General features: G+C 39.7%; 2 protein-coding genes across 3 annotated transcripts in view; one reads left to right on the top strand and one right to left on the bottom strand.

The window, feature by feature from the left end:
* Nucleotides 1–24755, bottom strand: part of LOC126374477 (ejaculatory bulb-specific protein 3-like) — a 401847-nt gene that overhangs the window by 170211 nt on the left and 206881 nt on the right. The window lies entirely within an intron of this gene.
* LOC126374297 (tyrosine-protein kinase hopscotch) overlaps nucleotides 1–24755 on the top strand; it is a 33196-nt gene that overhangs the window by 4639 nt on the left and 3802 nt on the right. Inside the window, exons 4-20 of the mRNA XM_050020834.1 lie at nucleotides 1656–1836; nucleotides 2492–2646; nucleotides 2863–2955; nucleotides 3323–3442; nucleotides 3699–3847; nucleotides 4223–4357; nucleotides 9858–9985; nucleotides 10243–10379; nucleotides 10808–11008; nucleotides 20287–20437; nucleotides 21111–21249; nucleotides 21731–21805; nucleotides 22027–22133; nucleotides 22876–23064; nucleotides 23283–23435; nucleotides 23766–23936; nucleotides 24320–24492. Coding sequence (XP_049876791.1) covers nucleotides 1656–1836; nucleotides 2492–2646; nucleotides 2863–2955; nucleotides 3323–3442; nucleotides 3699–3847; nucleotides 4223–4357; nucleotides 9858–9985; nucleotides 10243–10379; nucleotides 10808–11008; nucleotides 20287–20437; nucleotides 21111–21249; nucleotides 21731–21805; nucleotides 22027–22133; nucleotides 22876–23064; nucleotides 23283–23435; nucleotides 23766–23936; nucleotides 24320–24492 — 2457 coding nt within the window. The remainder of the gene's footprint in view (nucleotides 1–1655; nucleotides 1837–2491; nucleotides 2647–2862; nucleotides 2956–3322; nucleotides 3443–3698; nucleotides 3848–4222; nucleotides 4358–9857; nucleotides 9986–10242; nucleotides 10380–10807; nucleotides 11009–20286; nucleotides 20438–21110; nucleotides 21250–21730; nucleotides 21806–22026; nucleotides 22134–22875; nucleotides 23065–23282; nucleotides 23436–23765; nucleotides 23937–24319; nucleotides 24493–24755) is intronic.

Genomic DNA, 24755 nt, shown 5'->3' with positions numbered 1-24755 from the left:
AGACAAATAAATGTCTTCGTATGTACGTAGCGAAAGTATACAATAGTACGTAACTTAGGGAGACACTTTTCTTACGTCTTAAAGTTTTGAAGGTCACATTCCCGTTTTCACCGAAATTCCTCTATCTATTATCTAGTATTTTAAGATAGGAGTCCCCTAACGAATGCTTAATCGGTAACTTAAACATTGGTGAAAAGGAATTTCTCGTTAAGGTCCCCTTAATTTTACTGCTCTTACGGAAACTCTAATTAAGGCCCCTAGACATGGCAAAAGTCGCCAAAAAATCTTTTAACTCAAGCAAGTTTTCATCACGTTTTTTATTTAAAAATAATGTCATGACAACAAAGTTGCAGGCATTGTAAAAGAAGTTAGATAGATAAAGACGTTGACCGCATATAAACCGCTAGGGGCAGTAAGCAATAAATGATATACGTCATTAATATCGCAATTGATAAGTCTATCTCGTTACAATATCTTAATGATTTTCGCATTCAAATTCCATTTTTTATCGCTGAACTGTTATATAATTCATTCGTAATAAGAAAAAGTTATCATAACTCGGAATTGAGTAATTACCTAGGTTAAAGATAAATTATGAAATTCTGATTACTGAATAAAGACAGATCTAAAACTGTCAAAAAGCGTTTTCGTTTTTCTATTTAACTTACTTATGAACTTTAATAAAAAAAAAAATAATAATAAGTGCGACATTTAGTCACCTTTTTCTATGATGTCCCAGGTTGCTTTTTCATACAAATACTATAGTAAAATACGTGTTTTGACGTTTAGTAAAGAGTAAATGATTTAAATAGTTGGAAACTATCCTCTTATTTTATGTACATAATCTTATATAGATATTTCATATCGGGGACGGCAGAGCTACATATCGTTGGACATAAAACCGCATTTCATGCATGGACCACATCTCATGCATGTACCACATCAGGGCCTGGGATGAGAAGGGATGAAAGGAATATTACGATAAAAGTGATGAGTATAGGGATTTTGGACGATAGAAGAAAGTGTGGATGGATTGTGTGAAGAAGGATGTGTGTGAAAAGTGTGAGTATTGAGATGACGACTGACGTAGATGAATGGAAGAACAATAAACGTTGTGCTGCCCCACGTAGGATAAGGGCAGGAGAATGATGATCAGTCGCTTTCTAAGACAAGCCATAATCACTCAGTAAGGATCATTCGAATTCTAATAATGAGAATTAGTCATTCCTAGAGCGGAACTAGTCATTAATAATATCAAGATCAATAAAATAGTAAAGCTGGCCGGGTTATCAAGTCATGTCAAGAAAATTCTTCGGATTATATCTCGCGTCATTTTCTCAATAAAAGGTCATAATTAGTATCAGTAGAGTAGAGTAACATTCTAAATACAATGTTCGAGATTACCTACCTAATTACTTATCTCTCATAAATTGAGTAAAAGTTGCAGTGTAGCGCGTTTGTTATGTTATCTTATCAATTTACGAGGCAGGTCCCGTAAAAAACGATTTCGAATCTCGTGCTCTAAATTCGGATACACGCATTATAACGTATGTGTATGGCATAATAGTAACCCTGACACCAGGGGTGATGAGGGGTAATTGATCTCAACCAAAAAAAAATCAACACGTGTGCCTAACGCAATATTTTATTTTCAGTCATCTGAAGAACGTGTACCTCCAGCAGTTGTACGCCTTGGCGCCAAATTATTTAGCGGAGGAATTTGACGATGTTCTCTGGCAGAATGGATCTGAGGAAGCGGTGCCAGTGAGATTGGTGGTCGCGCCATTTCACCCGCAGTACCCAGGCATACGGTTTTACAACACATTGAAGCGGGATGTGAGTTTATCTGTTTTATTTACACGGGTCATAGATAAGAGTGGCATGCTTGCACATAATGTGATTACAGAGAAATTGCGGCTCGTTGTTATGTTTTGACGCGAATCTCGTGTTGTGACTAAGGTCAAGATTTGTAATGTATGAATGTGGCTCTCGACATTTTATAGTCATCAAACCTAATACGTACTGAATTTGTGATCTCGCAACCCACAAGAGAGAAGAAATAGTACTAATAGTACAACGGATGCAGAGTGACTGATACTGAGGGCTGGAATATTTGTACTACATACAAAGATTATCTTCGAATGAAATTTTTTGGCTTATTTATGAGTTACGAAGTTAGCCTTTTTCTTTAGGTAATTGGGTCGTGTACTAGGTTCAAGATAAATTATGAAATTCTGATTACTAAATAACATCTAAAACTAACGAAAAACATTTTCTTTTTCTATTTAACTTATTTACGAATTTTAATCAAGAAAAACGTAATAAGTCTGACATTTTGTCACATTTTTGTATGACGTCAGTGTGCTTTTTATACAAATTCCATAGTAATTTCGTATTTTGATGTTTAGTAAAAAGTAACGTTGCGAAAATGCTGCACCGATAAGAGCGTGGCTCTTAGGTTAAAGAAGATTATATCACTTCTTTCTTGCAGTGGTTCCATGTTTGCGCCGTAGAAGAATTAATTTATCTGACGAGGAAGAAGAATTATTCCCTAGAAGTGTCAAGAAGAGGCACTCCTATGTTCTTTACCTTCAAATCGGAGGACCAACTTTCTACTTTCATCTCACTTTGTGACGGGTATTATAGGTATGTATAGAGAACAAAAAGTAAAATAGTTACAATAGTCAATAAAGCTTAGCTTATAAAATGACTACAAAAATAGTTCTAAAGAAGAGAACTCTACTCACTTTATGCAGATGACTTACAACATTTGTTATTAAATTCTGGGACATATAATTTGTTTTTAACATATAAATGCCTTTGTCTACGTGGAGATGTATTTGCAACTGTATTTTGTTACAGACTGATGGTAAAATGGACGTTCAATCTATCGAAAGATGACGAGACTCCGTCATTGATAGAATTACATAGAATAAAATGCCATGGACCCGTTGGGTAAGTTAACGCATTTGCAATCTGTATTTTTTTTTAAATAATATAGGCTCGCGTTTCATCACAATCTCACCTGATGGTAAGTGACGATGTGGTCTAGGGTGGATCACGCGTACCTAGCAAATGCCTATTCACTTTAGCCTTGAAGACTCCCAGATTGTAATGAGTTGGAAAAACAGACAACGGCAAAAAAATAAAAAACGATGAGGCGAAACGTTTAGTGCGGATTGGTGGTATATCAACAACTGATGATGAAATGCACTCCGACGCCTAGCCGTAGATGGAATTTATTCAAATAATAAAGCAGTAAAAAGGCTTTTTTATGTCAACAAATATGATATTTATGAGTGTGTTTTTTGTATCTATCTAGTGGTGCGTTTTCCTACCGCAAGTTGGAGGAGAAAAGATCAAAGAAGCACGGTTGTTACATACTTCGACAGTGTCAGGAAGACTATAATATATACTACTTGGACGTCTGCACGCAAAACAGGTATGAAGTACCTACGTATATATGTATATATGTCTTAATAAATGGCTTGTAATGTAAAGATTGTAATAATGTAATGCAAATGCCATCGTGTAATAATAAGATTGTTAACTGCAATATAATACATAACATAATACATAATGTAACACTATTAACTGATGTATGAGTAATCAATTTCTTTGACTCCGTGCAAGTTTTTCAATTCATATAAGTAAGAAATACGCCATAGGTATTTTAATAATATATAATTTTGTTACAGTACTACAGAGACATATAAAATAGAGTTCAAAGGCGATTGTTACGAATTCAACAATGAGGAATACTCCAGCATTGACAAGATTGTGATGAGCCACCAGAACCCACAAGGACGAATATTCTTGAATGAATGCATACCTCCCTCCGAATATGGTAAGATTATTTTTTCAGAAAGAAAAAGAAAAGATTTGATCTCCGCAAGTGGTAATTGATATTTTCCGAACGAAATTGATATCATTTAAAGTAGTTTAGGTATAATTAAAGGTATGCTACCGGTATGAAATTACGGTACCAATTTCATTGGATTTCCTATTGGATAATCAATTTGGTACCTTCATCGGTAATTTCATACCGGTAACGTAATCTTATACCTTATTATTCCTTAACCGTTTTCAAGCCCATGTTTTAATAATAAATAATTAAAATAGTCTCACCTAATTGAATAGGAGTTTTTATTTATGTTTTCTTCACCTAACTACCTTTTATGAAAGTTTGTTTGTAACTCTTAAAGTAACTGTTTGTCTGCAGACAAATCTCAGTTGCTTCTGTGCGGGGAGTGTCAGAAGAAAGGCGTCAGGGTCGATCAGGCGGAGCTGCAAGAGATCCTCAAAGACAACAAGAGTCCCCGGTGTCTACCCAACAAGGACATACTGTTGTATACAGGTAGGATTCTTGTCAATTGTTGCCCTTCGAAGAAGAATTCATCTTGTGGAATTCATTTTATACAACCCTTTTTGATGCAGATCAGTATACCTTTTTATCAGCAACTTTTTGTTCCTAGATTAATAGAGGTCAGTGTTCCTAGCGTTTGTAAAAACTTCTTTCTATTGTAACGAATAAGTTTCAATCATGTGAAAAAAAGATTGCGTTGAAAAAAGCTCTTGCAAAAAGAGTCTACTTAAACGACATAGTGACAGACGTTATAGCGCAAAAAACCTTAATTTTGAAATGAAGTATTTGCCACTGGAGTATATTTCGCTAGTGTTAAACTTGACGATAATTTTGAGTTGTGTTTCGTGCATACATCAATTAAATAAAACAGATTTGAATTCTTGCAAAGTTACTCATGCAGGCCTGAGTTTTGCTGGGACCATCAGCAAGACAATGCATGGATTGCGATGTCAGAGATGGGCCGACGATAAGCCTGTGCATTCGATAAGTACAAATATCACCGACGATAACTTTCCGGAAAAATCTATGAAAAAAGCCAAGAATTTTTGCCGGAATCCTACAAATGACGAAAACGGTCCTTGGTGCTACACTTTAAATCCTTTAGTAGTCCGGGAACGATGCCAAGTGCCTTTATGTAGAAGTAATTGTCGCATAACCGGACCCGGTATGGAGTATTCTGGGATAATTTCCAAAGTTTCAACCCTCAATTGTGAAAAGTGGAACGTAGATTGGCATAAGCGTCATGTAAAATTATGGAATGGCACTGTAGTAAATGGTGCGAAATTTCTGGAGACAAGATTTCCTGAGAAGCTGGATGAAGATGTTAATAGCAATTATTGTCGCAACCCTGATGCGGATCTAGGAGGTAAAGGCATCACATTACCTGGTCACAGACCTCCTCTCAATCAACATCTTGAACTATGTAAATAAGAATCGCGTACGAATGCGACACACGTATCCCAGTCATTGCGACAGATACCTCAGTTTTTTTATTTCTAAGTTATTAAGTTGTCTATTTTTGGCAAAGGGCCGTGGTGTTACACGGAGGACAAGAAAGGCGTCTATCTAAAAAGTTACTGCGAAGTACCATTCTGTGATGGCAAAGATGATGAGTTTGTGGCAAAACAAAAGCAATCTTACTCACATTTCATAAGTTACGTGCAGTCCGAGTATAATATTACATTTTCTGTTCGATTATGGGATCCCGATCTAGAAAACAAAGCTGTCGTCAGAATTCTATTAAGTGTACTTAATACGCCCACTACTTTCGAGAAAATGAAAAGATGGGGGACAGCTATAGAACTTACAATTTCAAACAATGGTATCGTTTTGTTTTGTTGGATTATGTTCTATTTATAGATTGTAAATCTATTGTACTCAGTATTTTCCTTTAATTTTTCATTAATAGGAACTGGTGTTACGCTTGGGAGTGTGTCCACATTTTTGGAACCCACGCCAGAAATATTAAAGGGAACGGAATATACCACATTTGTTCTTTCATGGGAGAATAATTTATTGGAATTATGTAAGCAGAGCGAATATTTTCTCGTCTCGACTCTGAATTAACATCACGTGGAAATTTCAATTTCAATTTTTCAGATACAGTTGGCCATGTGACGGAGGAAATATATTCCGAGGGTCTGAGTTTGTCGGGAGTTCTGCGAAATGCAAATATTAACATTAAATATTACAGTGTAATTGGTGATGTTGCTATGTGGGAATTTCCTAACGACGATGAGAATGTATGTCAGGAACATACGACATTTCTGCCGCTGCCCAATTTCTTATGGTTACTGCGAGAGGACAATATGAGTCGTTACTTAGAAGTGTCCGTACACAGTTTTCATTCGGCGTTTATTTTCTTCACTCGTGACCCACACCACGAGTACCCGAGAGTCATTATTGAGATTGGCCTTCCAAAGGGTGTGACCGAAGTCGTCTATCAAGCGACACAATCGTTAAGTACACGCATAGCTGCAATTGATTGTGTTATCAACTATTGGTCATGGACTCGGCTGCGAATTAATTTATTTGCAAACGAAATACGTGTAATGAGGCTTGTTGAAGGTCGAATTGAGTCTCTTTTTGTGGCGTATCATAGTATTTTTAGCTCTTTAAGATGGTTTTCAATAGGTTCCAATAACAGCATGACTCACTGGGCTCTGTACTGCCAGCCAGCTGATTTGCCGGCAGCTTATCCACCGCATTGTGCTCTGACTGCTAATGGCGCTGCTTATAGGGGAGATCAATCGGTCACTGACTCTGGTAATAACTTTTTTACACATGTTACAATGAATTGGCAAATTGTTCAATATTTTTAAAAAATTTAAGGTTTGCCGTGTCTTCCGTGGATTGACATCGCTCCGGAATATTTCCAAATCGATATATTGGTTTCTAAAGCCGTGTCCATGTTAAACTATTGTCGCAACGAGCTGAAAGATGAGTTAGCGCCGTGGTGTTACGTACAAACTGTTTCCGGAGTTGAAAAGCAGTTATGTAATGTAAGAAAATGCAATGCTCTGGTTTGTAAAAACGCTGGAACGGCTAATGATTACGTAGGGAACTTATCAGTGACAAGGTTTGCTTTTAAACGTACACCTCTACTTCTAGTACTAATATAAATTGAATAAGTGCATGTAAAAAACTGCTCAATCTTTAGGTCGAATCGTACTTGCAAGAGGTGGAACAATGTATTAATTAATATGAATTACAAATATCCTGAAGGCCCCGATTACAATACAGAAAATTATTGTCGGAATCCTACAAGAAGTCTTGGAGGTATAGTCTTACAATACCTATTATTTATGTTAAATAATTTCCTTACACCTGTTTCTTTGGGTCGGTGCTTTTAGGAGCCTGGTGTTACACCACTGATAACAAAGTAGAAAGAGATTTATGCGATGTGAAAGACTGCGAAAAAGAAGAGTCTCGAATAATATTGGCACGCCGTGGAAGCATTAACAGAACTATATATATTTTACCTGCTTGGAGACCTCCAGGTTATTATATAATAAGTTTTTAAACTGATGCACATAAGCTAGTTGATTAATAAATTAGAAATTAAATAATTCGGTTGATTGCAGGAAGCTTACACTTTTCTTTAAAACAATGGAACCCCACTATTCCAGAAGGAATACATTTCAGAATTTACTCTTTAGACAAAACTAAATATTTATCGTTATTTGTGGGGGTGAACAGAAATATAGGATTCATATTACGTTACCACGATTTGGACAAAACTGTGAAATTGCTTTGGAAAGTATTCCCGCATTTAATTCCAGTTGGAAAATGGGGGAATTTTTGGATGACTATGATGCCCGGGGGATTGATACTTGGACAGGAAATAGGACGATACGTACTCTTGGACTGGAATGCAAGTGATCCTGATATGATATTTAATCCTGTGTTTTTGAGCTATGAGTCTATAGAATCCAACGCGATTGCTATTTATTTTCCGAATTCGGAATGTCATACGGAGAACGTAAGCACATTTGTGCATTCGAAGCTTTATCCTATACAACTGTGGCGGAATAGCAGTAGACCTTCTTCAACCTTAACGTTGTATTTACGAGGCACGGGCTCTGCTATTATATATTTTTGGCAATTTCCTGGTTAGTCGTCTTTCTATACCTAGTATACTGAGATTTTCTAAAGATTGTTTATTTTAATAGCATTTGTTTACCGGATAATGCGACTTAATATTTTTCTCTTTGATTTTCATAGATAAGTCGAAAACATACCTCTCAATTATTATTGATAATGAATATGGAAAAATCAAAATACTGAAAAGCAAATTTTTGAGTCCTAAAACTCTATATAACAAGGTATTACCTACCCAGTTGATATCTTTAAATGCGTGGACGAAATTCGATATATTTCATCTTGAGACGATTATGTACGTGTACCGTAATGACGAACTTATATTCGAGTGGACGCCAAAATTTCCACTGATCTTTTACTATTTCTCCCTTGCCACTCGAGGAGGTTGGTTGGTGTGGACGGCTAATTGTCGTCCTCCTGATATTGAAGGCGATCCAATAGATGGCGAATGGTCGGTTTGGTCCGAGTGGAGATGTTCTGTAACTTGTGGTAAAGGTGTCGGTGTAAGTTATGTGATGTATAATTATTACAATTTAATGTGCCTCAAGTCTGTAGTAAAACATTAATTTTAAATCGATATTTTCAGTATCGCAAACGAATATGTAACAACCCAGAACCGAATATTTATGGTAATCCATGCCAGGGGCCCTCGGCTGAAACTGGCGTGTGCAATGATTTCGAATGCGGCGACATATCTCCACGAACATACAAGTTGATCCGGGATTATCTTAAGACGAAACACCTAAACATTCAGGCTAAAGAAGGAGATAAAGTGTTCTTCTCATCTCCAATAAATCTGATTACTAGGATAAAAAAAGAATCGCCGGAATCCGAAGTAGTATGGACACATGATGGGAACCGTCTCAACTTTAGTAAGAGACAGAAATACTCTGTAACGGATACCTTAGTTATCACAATAAGAAATGTTACCCAAAAAGACGACGATGGTGTGTATCTATGCGTTGTTAATAACACTAGGGGTGTCAAGACTCCTATAAGAGTAGTGGCTGTGGCAGTAGAGTCTCAAGAACACGACAGGATCGTAATCAACGGTTCTTCTTTCGGCCTTCTCTGTAAATCTACTTTGCCAAGGCTATATTCCGACTTATTAGTCGAATGGTATCTAAATGGAAAACTTTATTCCGCTACAGACATAGCGGCAGTCTATTCTAACGATGTCCTAAAGATCCCTCAAGCTTTATTCAATCATAGTGGAATATGGAAATGTGTTTTAGAGCAAACACATTTGAATCTAAAATGGGCTGTAAAAATTTACAAAGTTAACATAGTAGATCCTCCTCTTGCCTTTAGGAATATGTTAGGGGACTACTTTACATTAGTTCTGTTTGACGGTATGAAATCTGCGGAATCAGTTAAGACACTTATTTTTATTTTTGTCTTTATAACAATTCTTATGGTAGTGTTTGGAACTATGTGTTGTTCGCTGTGTAAGAAGTTTAAGAGAAGATCTAAAAGTAAACGTGCACCGATTATGAAGACTAGTTTGCTAAAGGAACCTAAAAGTCTCCATAGGATTAAAAGTAAGAAACAAGGGCAAATATCTAGGATAAATATTTGTCGCAACGAGCTTGTCAACTTGATAGAAGATGATGAATCTGTGCAAACGAACGACTCTGTTCATTAATTACATGGCGTCGTAATAAGGATAATAAAGTAGACACTTTATGTTGCTAAGGTTCAATTCATACATTATGCATTGTTTGAACGTTAAGGAGTAAATATGTGATTTATTTAATAGTCTACAGTTTCATTTGCATAATATTATTCTGACTGTTGTAATGTTGTTTTGAACAGGTATGATTTCACTGTTACGTGGTATACAAAATAGAAATAAAGGTGAATAACGATTGGGTTTGTGTTCGGTCTGCAGGCTCAGAGAAAGTTGGTTCTGAGAATGTGACGGCCACTTTCAAGGCGCTATGGAAACTGGATGAAACCAAGAAACTAGTCGTCGCTTTTAAGTCACTACAGAAAGAAAAGGCTATGGATCATTTGAAGGTACTATTTTTTTATATTTTCTCTTTATTAAATGCCTTATCTGTTACCTAATTTGTATTGTAATTATTCTATTGCGGAGTCAGATGATTTGTACTGAATTGTGTCGATATCCTTTGGAATTTGACTTCTGCAAATTTCCTTTTACCGTAACTTTTTAGAAATATATAGAACTTTTACGAAGACAGTGAAAAAACAGCTTTTGTCGCATTGAAATGATTTAATGTGGCTTAAAATAAACAATTATGTATTCTGTACAGGATTTCATCGAGCTAGCGAGCAAGTGGGCGTGTATTCAGTCGAGTTCAATAGTCAGACTGTATGGCGTCACGCTTAGTTCGCCCACTGCTCTGGTCTTGGAGTATTTGCCGTACGGACCATTTGACGTGTACCTCAGGTTAGTTAAATATTGATTTAATTTATAAGGAGTACTGTAAACCGACGGGCAAGATATGAATAATTTTATGAAAATAGATAACATAACATAAACAGTGCTGGGGTAGTAGATACCTAAGATATGTGTATCAGGATTCTACTCTAAGTGACATCCTACCCTTAATAAAACAGGTGTATCTAAGTGACCTACTTCTACGTTTAGAAAGTAATTAGCTTAGTGCCTGGCTAGAGCCGCGTAATGGAAAGTGACGATACTATAGTTGTTGCTTTTTATTATTCTGTACATTATTGTATGTATACAGTAAAGTCCGTAATTCTTATCGGGAAGGGCAAAACCAAGTCACTGAAAACAACGTGTAACCTTATTTGGCGTTAAAGATTTAATATGAGTGTGCTTAAATAAATCTCCACAATTTCGTTAATTTTCAGAGAAAAGAAAAACGCGATAAAAGAGGTGCACCTAAAGAAGGTATCGGCGGGACTAGCGCGTGCACTGTGGGATTTGTCTGAGGCTGGGGTCGTGCATGGTCACATCCGCTGCCGACGCCTATTACTTGCCGCCCACGACGCCGACCGCATCGTCGTCAAACTCTCTGGACCTACACTTACGCGGTACAACCAGCTCGTCGAGTGAGTACCTGTCTAGTGACATCTTTAAGGTATCCATATGGGACCACTCGGAGGCGTAGTGCACGGGTATATCCTTTGCTGACGACAGTATAAAACTAACGCGTTCGACATTCGAACTGTCACAACGAAGATTGACATTTCGCGTGGATAAGATGAGGACCCGGTGTTGTGCAGTTGCCAAGATTTTTCCTGATAAAGCTGCGGGTACGAATACCATCCGATCAGATTTACATAACAAAACAGCTTATATATGTCCCACTGCGGCGTGCTGCTGCTGCTGATCAGATTTATTCGATCTTTTTTACCGACTTCAAAAAAGGAGGAGGTTCTCAATTCGACCGTATATTTTTTTTTTTTTTTTTTTTTTATGTTTGTTCGGGCATATCTTCGTCGTATATGAACCGATTTTGATAATTCTTTTTTTGTTTGAAAGGAGATATACCCAAGGGGGTCCCATGTCAAGGAAGTCAGGATCTGATGATGGAAGACCAGAGAAATCGAGGGGAATTTTCAAAAATCGTAGGAGCGACTAGTGCGTTTGTAAAGTCATATTGATCGGATCGATCTTTAGGCTTCGGGAAAACTTCCCGGCCTTCGAAAACTGGTCAGCATCAGGGAGATACCCTATGGCCTGGCAAAACTATACAACCTGGAGCAATTTTTCTTTCACGAAACGTATTTAAATCTTGATCAAATCCAATTGCCGGTGCAAAAAAAACAAAATGGCGGAAAAAAAAGATGGCCGCCATACAAAATTTTGTCGATTTTGGAAGAAGCCCGTTTGGGTAAAAATAATGTATGGGGCGCTTACTCAAAACGTCATGTAGAGTACGGAAATACTTTCTGATCACCAAAAACTGCTCCGCATCAGAGAGATACTCTACGGCCTGGCAAAACTATCGCACGTGAACCAATATTTCTTTCAGAGCACTTATTTAAATCTTGGTCAAATTCCATAGCGCGTAAAAAAAAAAACAAAATGGCGGAAAAACAAGATGGCCGCCATACACAATTTTGTTTTTTCAGAAAATGTCTCGGGATATAAAATATACAGGGTGTAACGGAAGGGGGGTATCAAGCCGAAAGGGGACAAAACTATACCTTATGTAGATCTTATCTGCAAAATTTCAATTAAAAAAAAACACTTTTGATATTTTTTTCAATTTCAGTTAAAAAAATATTTTAATATTTCCAGCATGTAAAAAACACGGCACAGCACTATTGAGGTCACTGTTCTTAATCCACTCAAATATTGGCACTACACAAATCTCCTAGCGCGTCCTGGTCGCCTGGTACTCGCGGCGCTCGCACGGCCGCGATAGGTACGAAATTCGAGCGGGCGGCGGCTTTGGCGGCAACGTCAAAAGGAGTCGGCGGCCGATTGGAACAATCCGAGTCGGCGGCACGTCGGCGACTGTAACAAACAAGAATGACACTAAAGCATCTAATAATTGGAGTCATTTTGCTTTGACAACTATTCTCACATTATTTTATGACGTGTAAAATAAGTTAAAATTACCTACTTGTTTAGGTAAGGTATTTAATTTAATAGTAAATAGGAAAAAAAGTGTGAAAGTGTGGGTAAGTAGGTAGGTAATTAATAATTAGACTTACGTTTTACAAGAAAGGTTCGAAATGTCGTCATCCCCGTTCGATGCACAGACCTGCCGCTTCATCTGTCCACAACACTTTCGAAGCAAAGTCTGGTGAGCTTTCCACTTGAACTCGGTACCATTCTCAGAATGCCACACGAGGTAAATAATCAGCAGGAATTAGCTCGGGCGTACGTTGCATGTGGTAAGGTTCGCGTGGTAGTCCTTGGGTTGGCTGCACGGCTAGTACGGCTTCTTCAAACTCCGGATCACGGGTCGCCGAGCGGCCAGTCTCGGATGACGCGTGGAAAGAGCCCGTTAAATGCAGTAGGCGATTGACCATTTTCCTGAAGCAATGCAGTGAAGGCAGTTGCCTGGCTTCATCAGCTGGTCTACCTTCTATGAATCGCTGATACAAGTTCCGTGCTTCACTTAAGTTGCCATCGCCGGCACCCACACACATCATCATTTCATAATAACCTACATTACTCAAAGACACCTCGAACTATCACTGATCACAGTTATCACAACAAATCCAAATTTCGAACTTCACTCCACAGATAGTAAACAAGCACTGACAAATAATTTGACAGTTTACTTTCGTGTGCATGTTTCTATCTCTTTCGAATGCTCTAGTATCCTGGTACTTAAGGGTGTGTTATTTCTTTGTGCGCAATAAAATATTTTTATGGTATTGTTTGAATGAATGAATGTATTGTATTTTATGAAAGTAGGTACGTATTTTACTTTGAACCTAGAAAAGTAAAAAAGTCGTTTATCTAATAAGGATCACCCGCGCTCACACTCTGGCACTAACACAGAATTGCCACGTTTCTTCGCAAATATCCCGCGCAATAGCAGAAGGCGAAATTAATCTGTCAATAATAAGACATACTATCACTCTGCCCGTATCCCTAATGGGGTGGGCAGAGTCACAAGAACATCCCATTAGCGGTACGAGCATGATAATTATTTATGTACCTATGTTATGATTACTTGTGGCTCTGTCTGCCCCATAAGAGATAAAGGCGTGATATTATGTATGTATGTTTGGTACGGGCATGTAGCGATACGAGCGTGTAGTGGTAAGTGAAATTCCGCAGTCTCTGCCTACTCCAATGGGAAAAAGGCGTGATGTTATTGTTCACTGTTGGATAATACACGACTACAATTTAGGAAGGAAAAAAAATACAAAAAAAAAAAAAATATTTTTTATCATGGTTAATGATAACTTCCCCTTAACAGCACCGCCATTTTGAATTTCGGGTGCACTAGGGCTTGCCGATCAAAAAATGTCTATCGATAATCTATCCCGACCGAGAGTCGATCGATAGCAAGACTATTGATAACTCGGAAAGTGGGAACATTTTCGATTTTATTACCTAAGTGCAATACAATCGATAGTATCGTTGCGGATTAATAACAAACTATCGATAATTTTGCCCTCAGTCAGTAGTATTGCTACACTCCGATAGTATGGTTATTTTGAGTGGGCTGATTGTCTAAACTGAATTTCAATAACTCAAAAGTCCATGGATTTAGATTTTTTGAAAAGCTATTTTTTTATTTCTACCAATCAAAATCGTAGTTGAAAATGATTATGATCGATAATCGATACTGAACTATCGATAGTTTGAAACACTAGCGTGCCTTTTTCTATTCGCGAGCCCTGGCATCCTGGTACAGGGTATAAATCCCATTAACTGTCCCAATGCGATTTGCAATTCCGTGCTTCGGAAGGCACGGTTGGTCCCGGTGACTACTTACTCATGTAAGAAAGTAGTTATTACATGAGTCATGTCAGGGGCCTCTGGCGGCTCAATAGTTACCCTGACACCAGGGTAGATGAGGTTGGTAATCCACCTCACAACCCACACGATAGAAAGATTTAAAAAAATACTGTTATGTGTTTTTAATTCCTTGTACGCAATAAAGTATTATTGTATTGTACGAAAGTACTTATTTTAAGATTACTTTTACCATGTCATAGTAAAAGTAAAGTTATGTTAGGTAGGTACTTGAGAAATTGATTTTGTCTTTACTATGTTGTAAACGTAACATTAATGTCTCGTTAATAAGATACACAATCACTTGCAGCTGCTCGTATCCCTAATGGGGTGGGCAGAGCCATAAGTAATCAGAACATACTAACATAATATCACGCCCGTATCACTAAGGGGTAGGCAGTCACAACGGTACTTGAGAAATTTATTTTGCTTTTACTATGTTGTAAATCCCCAAGGAATTCTAAGAAGCCTCTGACGTTGCCGGTCGCCTCAGGGAGGCACCCCGTCTGGCCAAGGTGCCGGACCCGGTAGTTGGCGGCTCCTTCACACTCCAGTAGCACATGGGCCGCTGTCTCGTCCATGCAGGTTCTGCACAGGGGCTTGTCGGTGACACCTAGTGTAAACAGATGTTTGTTGATATCACCGTGACCACACAGCTACACCTGCTACCTGCAGCTGTTACCTGTATTAGTGGAGACCTCTTCACATTTAGAATTCTTTTGGAGAGACAACTATTGATGTTGGGTAGTGCCATCTTAGCCTGCCTGCATTTATTTACGGTGGTTCATAGTCTGGTGTGTTTGTTCATTCCCAAATACCCTAATACCGAACTAGCTTTATTTGCGGATGATACAGCCATCTATTCTTCGTGCCGTGGTCGAGTTATGATGACCGGAATTCTCCAACGCGCCAATGCCTTGGGCAAGTAGTTTCGCAAATGGAGAATCAAGGTAAACCCGGAGAAAAGTGCAGCGGTGTACTTTTCAAAGGGCTATTATAATACGTCACGGTCACGCTGTCAACTTAAGTCATCAAGATGTCTGGCAAGCCGATCCCTTGGGAGGAGCAAGTCAAATATCTCGGCGTAGTCTTAGATAGACGTCTTACTTTCAAGGCCCATATCAAACGTGTGCGCGATCGCGCCACGTTTGTAATGGGCCGTGTTCATTGTCTCCTTAACAAGCGTAGTAAATTATCCCTTTGGAATCTACACGACTTGCATCCGTCCGATCATGACCTATGCAGGGGTAGTTTTCGCTCACGCGAGTCTCTCTCAAATCCACCGTCTACAGGAAATACAAAATCGTTCGTGGTTCCATCGCAATGAAAATCTGCACATTGACCTAAGTCTGCCAACCATTGCCCAATGGCTCAAATTAGTTTTTTTGATTCTGCTCCGCACCAACCAAATCCCCTGGTAGTTGCGGCTTCCGAATACATCCCGCTTAGGAACGGTACTGAATAGCATCGGCGTCCGAAGTATGTAATACGATCCCGACGACCCGATTACTCTAGCCATAGAATCAGCCAATCAGCTCGCGACAACAAACATTTCAGGACCCCGATACCGACACCGCCGGCGTGGTCGACGACTTCCCTCAATCAGCGCTTATCGCTATCGACTTACTAGGGTCGTTTAATTCTTTCAAATATTTTTCCTCTCAGACGACGCCCTGAGCCGAGGTTCGCGCCCAACTGGGCACCCTCAGGCATGTTGTCTTAAACGTTGTACCGGGTGAGAGCCTTCAGCGCTCCCCATTTGTCCGGCCAAGTAGTTAATGTCATTTGCGGCAAAACTTCGATAAGTCACGTCAAAAAAAGGTGTGTTTGTTGGCTGCTCTCGTTCGTAGCAGCGAGCGGACCTGTCCGAATGAGATCGGCAATATCGGTTCCGGACCGATGGCTGTTACCTCCCGTTCCCCTTCTGGCCAACTCGTCCGCCGCGTCGTTACCTCTTGAATCACTGTGTCCTTTGATCCATTGTAAAGTGAGGTGTTAGTATTTGCACACCTTAGTCAGTGATTGGTGGTAACTGTGTATGAGTAGTAGTAGTTGTTTAGGGCCTGCAAAACTCTGAAAGTATTCTAATGAAACTGTCCCGTACCTAGCTAGCCATGAACGCATTCGCCGCTAGTGTGATGCCCATTTGACCTGGATGACGGTGTTAAGGGAGCCTGATATTACGTAATCATAAAATAAAGCATACTACACAAGGAGACGAGATGCATTGTAAAGTACATTTCTTTATCAACTATTAATGTAGGTAATCGACTACATTTTTGGACAAAACTTGTACAACAAAGTGACTCTGCCCATCTCAGTAGCGCAGTAAGTGTGATATTAGATATGTGTAATTACTTGTAGCTCTGTCTGGTCCATTAGGGATAAAGCCGTGATTTATGTATGTTCACATCTTGTTCTATCCTATTGGTTGTGAGGTGGATAACCAACCTCGTCAATCCTGGTGCGAGGGTTATTATTGAGCCGCCAAATGCCCCTGACATGGCTCATGTAACGACTACTTATTACATCAGTAAGCAGTAACCGGGACCAATGCCCATTGTTTTTTTAACTATTGTGTCTGGAAATCTTGGCCTCACAAGGATGAAACAAAACAATTTAAAAAATATTGATTAATATGGCCATCACTGGCACGTTTACCCTTTACTAGGGCAGGCATAAATAAAAGAGGTGGTAGCTGTTCACTCAAAAGTTAAATACCTTGAACAGCTGATTGCTACGTAGTGTTGTGCAAATTTGAATTTATTACATGAAGACCTGGAATTCAATTGCTCATAACTAATGCAAATATGAATTTAGGCGGCCAATACTCTCGCATGTGATTTGTAGATAGTGACAGAGTAGGCACACTTCGGGTTGATACCCCCGTTCCGTTACACCCTGTATATCGGGGTTGTGGTCAGATCGTCATGTTAAGTATGGAAATACTTCCCGATTTTCGAAAACTGCTCCGCATCAGGGTGACACCCTACGGCCTGGCGAAACTATCACACCTGAACCAATTTTTCTTTCACGAAACCTATTTAAATCTTGGTTGAATTTAATGGCCGGTGAAAAAAATACAAAATGGCGAAAAAACAAGATGGCCGCCATACAAAATTTTGTTTTTCCAGAAAATGTCTTGGGGGTAAAAATGATGTATAGGCGTGTGATCGGAACGTCATCTTTGAAAACTGCTCCCAATCAGGGAGACATCCTACGGCCTGGCAAACCTATTGCACCTGGATTTTGTTTGTTTCCACGACACCCATTTTAATCTTGGTCAAATTCTGTCGCCGGTGAAAAAGAACAAAGTGGCGGAAAAACAAGATGGCCGCCATACGAAGAGGGACAGTTTCGAATAAACAGGACACGCGAGCTGCTTTAGCAGCGAGCGAACCACGCGAAATCTACTGTATCTATATGTATGCGTGAGTGTGTATGATAGCAGCTTCCACTGACAACCACATGTGTGTATGTACACATACACATGTGTGTGTGTGCGTGTGTGTGCGCGCGTGTGTGTGTGTGTGTGTGTGTGTGTGCGTGTGTCTGTGTGTGTGCGTGTGTACGTGCGCGTGTGCTCGTGTGCGTTAGCGCGTGTGTGAGTGTGTGTGTGTGTAAACATGTTCATCAATAATAATTGTGATCACTACTAATAATATATTATATTATTATATGAATATAAATCAGAAAATCTGTCTGTCTGCATCCTTGCTCGGTCTAACCATCACTTAAAATCGTAAAATAAAATAAATTTTTTAACAAAAAAAACCGACTTCAAACGCAAAACTAAAAAGCAATAAATAAATTTACTTCGCACAAAGTAATTAGTACGTATTTTCAATTAGTTAATTATTTTATAATTCTGAAGTCGGTGCCAAGTAAATGCTACAACAACCCTACTACAATATCAAATTACTATGTACACACAATATTGTTTAATACCTAATTACGTAGGCTGCTTTGGGAGCGTAGGTTCGAATCCTACTGACTGCGCCAATTAAGTGAGCGACAGACGGAGGGTGAAGAAGAGAAACTAGAATCACTTAGAATGAAATTATATTTTAAATTTACAGCTAAACCTAACTAACCTAGGTGCGAATGAGTCCGAAGTTAGGACTACACTGAATTTTACTTAAAAACTATTTTACATTATGGCTAAATCGAGGTCACAATTTGGTGGCGTGATTGACGTCAGCGCATCGCGTTCGGGCGCTGGCTCAGCAGGCTGGCTGTTCCATTAATTATGCTGACTTGAACTCGTGGAACGACGCTGGTCACGGCGTACGGGTGTGAGCAGGCGGGCGAAGGTACCGGTTACGTAACATCTCCACCCTCAGAACAGCACCTATTCGAAGACTATCGTCGAGAATAGTGCTGGTCACCATTTTCTTGGCTTATCTTCTTTCAGGGTGTAATAACCTGGGCTTCCTGCACGGAGAATCGATGTTCCTGGTTGAATCGATGGTTTGATATCATGTTAGGTTCTTGGATTCTTCCCGGTCAGATTACGGCTGTATCGTAGTAATTGCTTGCAAGTAACTTAGATAACATTTCATATATTTTCGTCGTTACTTGTAATTTGAAGTGGCTTCATCTCGAAGTTCCCACAATGTTCGGTTTTGGTGCATTTCTTTAGTGGCTTGTGTGGTTCTCGCTGCGCTTCATTTCCAATGCCCTAGGCGGGAAAGGAATTTACCGTTCTGATGTTGGAAATTCATGGCCTATTACGACGCGGAGCGGTGGATAGGTGGTCTATTGCCCGAGCATGGGTGCCTGGTGGACTTCGGGGATGGCGAGGTGCGCATATACATTAGTCTTCAGGGCGTACTGCATAACCATCGGTGTGTCCCGCTTCTGGGATTCCTGGAAGACCTGGATGCACTGGAGGACTGGGACGAACCATAAGATACTGCACCGGCGGAGTAATTATTCTTCTTTTTTTTCTGACCTCGTTTTTCTTCACTTATATAATTTTCTTCTTTTTCTTTTTCTTACATCTTTTCTTGGCTTAATTTTAATCTTAATTATTTACACTCTGTTCCCTTCTTCATTATCGATGCTTGGATAACCTCCGTTGTGACTTCACGTAGATTCTGAATACTCGAGATGGTGCTTGATAGTCACCCGGGCAGCCCGGAGCACGGTGTTCGATGTGAGATACGCCTGAATTTGCTCGCGAACTGACCCGCGAGTATCCTACTGACTGCGCCAATTACGTAGGCTGCTGCCGGAGGATCGAAAAAAAACCGAAATGATTTATAAAACTATTTAATTTCAGTAATTGAAATTACAATATTTAAACTTATATTAATTAAAACTAAAAGAACCTAACTTGTTCGATACAAGAATAAGTAGTGACAATCTAAAATTATACATCAAAAAGTAAATGTCGAAATAGTGGGGAAATAATATTGAGTCTGCGGAACGTGTCGTCGCTTGTCCTCAATCTAGATGTTAACGCTAACGAAGGGTTTGCTGCGTCGGCAATAGTCTTATAGTAGGCATATGTAACAACCTATATCAAAGCAATTACAAAACAATGTCAAACAAAAAATTACAAAACAATCAGTATTGAAAAATATATGAATCGGTACTTCGTTGTAGCATTTCCTTGGCACCGGCTTCAGAATTATAAAATAATTAACTAATTGAAAATACGTACTAATTACTTTGTGCGAAGTAAATTTATTTATTGCTTTTTAGTTTTGCGTTTGAAGTCGGTTTTTTTTGTTAAAAAATTTTTCTTTAACATATAATATCAGGACAGCTATTGGCCAAATATTAACAATCAAATAAAAACTGGATACCTATACAGTACTAAAAATAAAAACGTTCCGTTCCTCCAGGATTCCAAATTAATCATTCAAATATTAAGAAAGTTGTTTTGTTCCAGCGTGCACTGGATGCCGGTGGAGTTCTTCCCCGACATGAACATGGCGAAGCGGTCCGTGGTGGGCGACATCTGGGCCTTCGCCACGACGCTGTGGGAAGTGTTTTCTTACGGACAGTCCCCAACTGACACCAATCCACTTATGACTGCTAAGGTTAGTGAGTAACTTATCTCTTAGATACTCACTTATATTATAATTACAAATTAAACATTACCTAATACAATTATAAATTAACAATTCAAGACCTTACGTATCTTTTAGATTGGTGTATGAAATGTGTTTTTTTCCAAATATTTCAAAAGCGATTTCTAGTTCTCAATTTTAATCGATAAAGTATGTTCTTGGCTTCAACGACTCTTAGCGGTACCTTGAACCTTTGAACATTGGCTTCGGCACGAGGCAGACACACATTCAGCAATATTGATAATTATTTTTTACGGATTATAAACGTCGTATACATAGTCCAGCTACCCCAGGGACCCAGTTCGAAGAACCTTTGACTCTCAACGTGAGGTCGCAGGTTCAAATCCCAGCACGGACCTAAAACAGATTTTCGAATTTGTTTATGAATTCATGTTGGGATCATAAATTATTATCACGTATTGGAAAACATCGTTAGGAAACCCACATTCCCAAGAAATGCGTTCCGGATGTGATCTAACCTGTATTGGATTGGTATTCCCTTGGCGGGTTGGAAGGTCAGACAGGCAGTCGCTTCTGTAAAAAGCCGGAGCTGTCAAATCTTCAGGTTAGGTAAGCTGACCCCGTGAACACAGAATAACGCTAGGAAGATGATGATGAAACGTCGAATACGTATACCCCTCAGAGCTACGAGCGCGGCGACAGATTGCTGCGGCCAGAAGCGTGCCCCGTGGAGGTGTGGCGCATCGTGTCCGCGTGTTGGCAGCCCGACCCGCCGCGACCGCAGGAGATCATGCGAGACATGAACCACATGCTGCACAGGGGTACATAACATTTATTATTTATTTATAAAAGTACATATAACATTACAGTGTAACCCCAACATAAGCTCACCATCTATATCCCTATTGACGTAGTCAGAATTACATCCATCGCAAAATTGACTAAGTAACTACCCACACCTCACCGAGCTTTCTGTTAGAGCAACGTGATGGGTGGTGAGCCGTATCGCCGTCTACAATGGTCGAGCCAACTGTGTTAGTGAAAACTGCACTATAGATATATTAATAACTAAATAAGTCCACATACACACAGAGGGAAATCTCAACATAGTCTAACAACTGTGTGGTCCGTGGAGGGTTATTATTTATAAATAAACATCATATATTCTTACACGTCTCCATAAGCATATGAAAGCATAGTGCACATCCAACACGCTATTACAACTTTAGCAATTTAGCATTTACATTTTTTTAATGAAATTACTTATTATATTGTTTTCTAATATAAAATGAAACTTTGCAGATGAGCTACCAGACGATCCAGATTACGAGGACCCGTTACCGTTTAACCCTGTACCTGAAATGGACCCAAATTACAGTAAGAACCTTCTTATTTTCAACACACCTTTACTTTCGTTTTTAATGATATTTATGGGGACCTGACAGCTGACAGCATTTGTGTATGTGTGTATAGATGTAGCCCCGAGACGAAAAATCCAGTCCTTGACGTCTCATTTCTTATTGCTCCGTATAACTTCGATGTTCCTCTTCATCCAGTGTGTCGTCCAATCTCGTTGCTTATACCGCGATTGATTACAGGTGACCAGTTTATCCCGAGTGAGCCGAGCGAAGACGCCGGGAGCAGCAAGTCGTTAGTGTCTGTCACCAGCAGCGCGCCATCTACCAACGGCACTGATTATAATTCTGTAAGTGTGCTAATAGTAGTCTGGATGCTACTAGGGTTGCACAAGCATGGTTTCATGGGCATAACGACCTTCGTGGTCTAGTGGTTGTGGATCCTGAGTTCGAATCCCGGTGGGTACATATCACAAAAATCACGCAGGCTGATCACCTGATTGTCCGAAAGTACGATGATCCGTGCTTCGGAAGGCACGTTAAGCCGTTCGTTCCGGTTACTACTTACTGATGTAAGTATGTAGTCGTTACATGAGCCATGTCAGGGGCCTTTGGCGGCTCGCTAGTAACCCTGACACCAAGGTTGATGAGGTTGGTATTCCACCTCACAACCCACACGAAAGCTATCCTTGGACATGGTTACGGTTATGAAACAGTCTTGCTTGTTACTGGTTCACCGTCCGATGCCGTATCGCCATAGTATTACACGACTAGTAATGGTCAATTTTCGAATTCTAATGCGTGGGTAGAGAAGGTACTATAAGAACAAAATCCATCATCCTTTTTTTTACAGTCACTTTCAAAAGTATACAAATCAAAACCTGACTGATTTATATTATTTAATTGTATGACGGCGATACGGCTCACCAGGGGGTGAGCTAAGTACCCACGCTTCGTTGAGCTCTCTGACCAAAGTATTTAGGGAAATACTAAACTCACTACTGACTTACTGGGTACTTAGTTCATCTTGTGATGTACCTTTGACTATCGCAATAGTGTATTTATGTTATGTGTTATGTTAATCTTCAACAGTACAACGGCAGTTCGATGTCTCTGGGGTCAGTGAACCCGCTAGCGACGTTACGTCAAGAGCCGTCTGGCGCGGCGGGCGGCGTACTAGACCCCGACGATATAGAGGCCGTGTCCGCGCCGCGGCTTATGGAGTCTATTGTCTCACAGGGGAAGACATACCTCGTCACGTGCTCCAAGAGGATTGGCAGCGTAAGTCACTATCAATAAATCTTATCGTTATTATATCCTATGTTGCATAAAACAAACATTATTATAATTAGATAGGTAGTACAAAAGACGGCCTTATGGTTACATGCTGGTCTGTTACAGATATTTTTCTGGATTAGTTTTATTCTACGCCTGATTCTCCTACCAAATCCATTAAATCGTTGTATATTTGTACAAAATATATATCAATTTGTCAACAGGGCAACTACGGTCACGTATACAAAGGCTGGATGGAGCGCGACAACCAAGAGTCACAGCGGCGGGAGGTGGCCGTTAAGAAGCTCACGAGACAAGCGGCCGAGCGCAACGGCAGTCTACTCGCCGACTTCAAGAACGAACTCGCTATCATGAAGGTAGGTTGACTTGATTTTGTAGATTTAAGACGAATATAACCAAAAGCCTCTGCGGCGTGACGTGGCCGTCAAGAAGCGGCCGAACGCAACGGAAATCTACTTGCCGACTTCAAGAACGAACTCGCTATTTTATGAAGGTAGGTTGACTCGGTTTTTTAGATTTAAGACGTATATAACTAAGAGTCTCAGGTGGTCGTCAAGGAGCGGCCGAGCACAATTGCACTCTGTTGTCATGTTGTTTTGTAAGTTAAATTCAGGAAGCAAAACGCGTAATAAATGTATTATACATTTATGTTCATATACATGATAGACAATCCTTTTCCTCCATAGTCGCTGCAGCACGTGAACATAGTAGAGATTCTGGGCTACTCGTGCGACGGCATGGACGTGTTGATCGTGATGGAGTACTTGGAGGAGGGCTCGCTCAACTTCTTCCTCAAGCACCAGGGCGACCGACTCAAGACCAACAACCTGCTCAAGTTCGCCAAGGATATCGCTAGTGTAAGTCTTACATTCATGCATTCTTAGAGATGCTTCATTGAACGGAAATGACACTCTTCTTCTTTCGATGTTATCTCCAACTTTCGGTAGGACCCCTTTCTTTTCTCTTTCGCCTGTGAAGGGCAGTTCTATAATATAACTCTACCCGTGGGTTTGTCCGCGTCAAACACTACTATTAAAACTATAGAAGTTTCGTACAAGTTTTGCTACCCCTTTTTTCCCCTTAGGAGTTAAATATCCCGTCTTAGTGAGTATCTACGTTCTCAAAGGAACCCCCATGTAAAAATTGAGACGCCTAGTACTTGTAGTTTCTGAGATTTCGTGATGAGTGAGTGAATCAGTCAGTGACCTTTCGCTGCTATATATAGAATCTCTCTCAACAGGGGATGGACCACATATCCGCGAAGAACATGGTGCATCGCGACCTGGCCGCTCGCAATATTCTAGTGGTGAACAAACATCACGTGAAGATATCAGATTTTGGACTAGCGCGGATCATACCGCGGGAGGAAGACGAGTACAGACTAAAGACTGACAGGCATCTGCCTTTTAAATGGTAAGAAAAAAGTTACTTTATAATGAGTACTTAGTCGGTAAAACCTCTTTTGGTGGCGACTTTGTTATACCCTTAATTTACTGTTAAAATTACATGAGATTATTGCTTTTGATGTACTTTATAAAATCATGAGTCAGACTAATTCACTGAGTAATGAAAGAGCTGTTACATTCGTATGAGGGTCTAGCACCTAGATCCGTACGCAAACTACTCCTGGGCTAATCTTCCGTGAAATAACTTAAATAACCATTATTAATATGTCT

This window comes from Pectinophora gossypiella, chromosome 17 (assembly GCF_024362695.1).
Source record: "Pectinophora gossypiella chromosome 17, ilPecGoss1.1, whole genome shotgun sequence".
Classification (NCBI taxonomy): Eukaryota; Metazoa; Arthropoda; class Insecta; order Lepidoptera; family Gelechiidae; genus Pectinophora; species Pectinophora gossypiella.
Note: the sequence above shows the minus strand (reverse complement) of the source record. Positions and strands in the feature narration are given on the sequence as shown.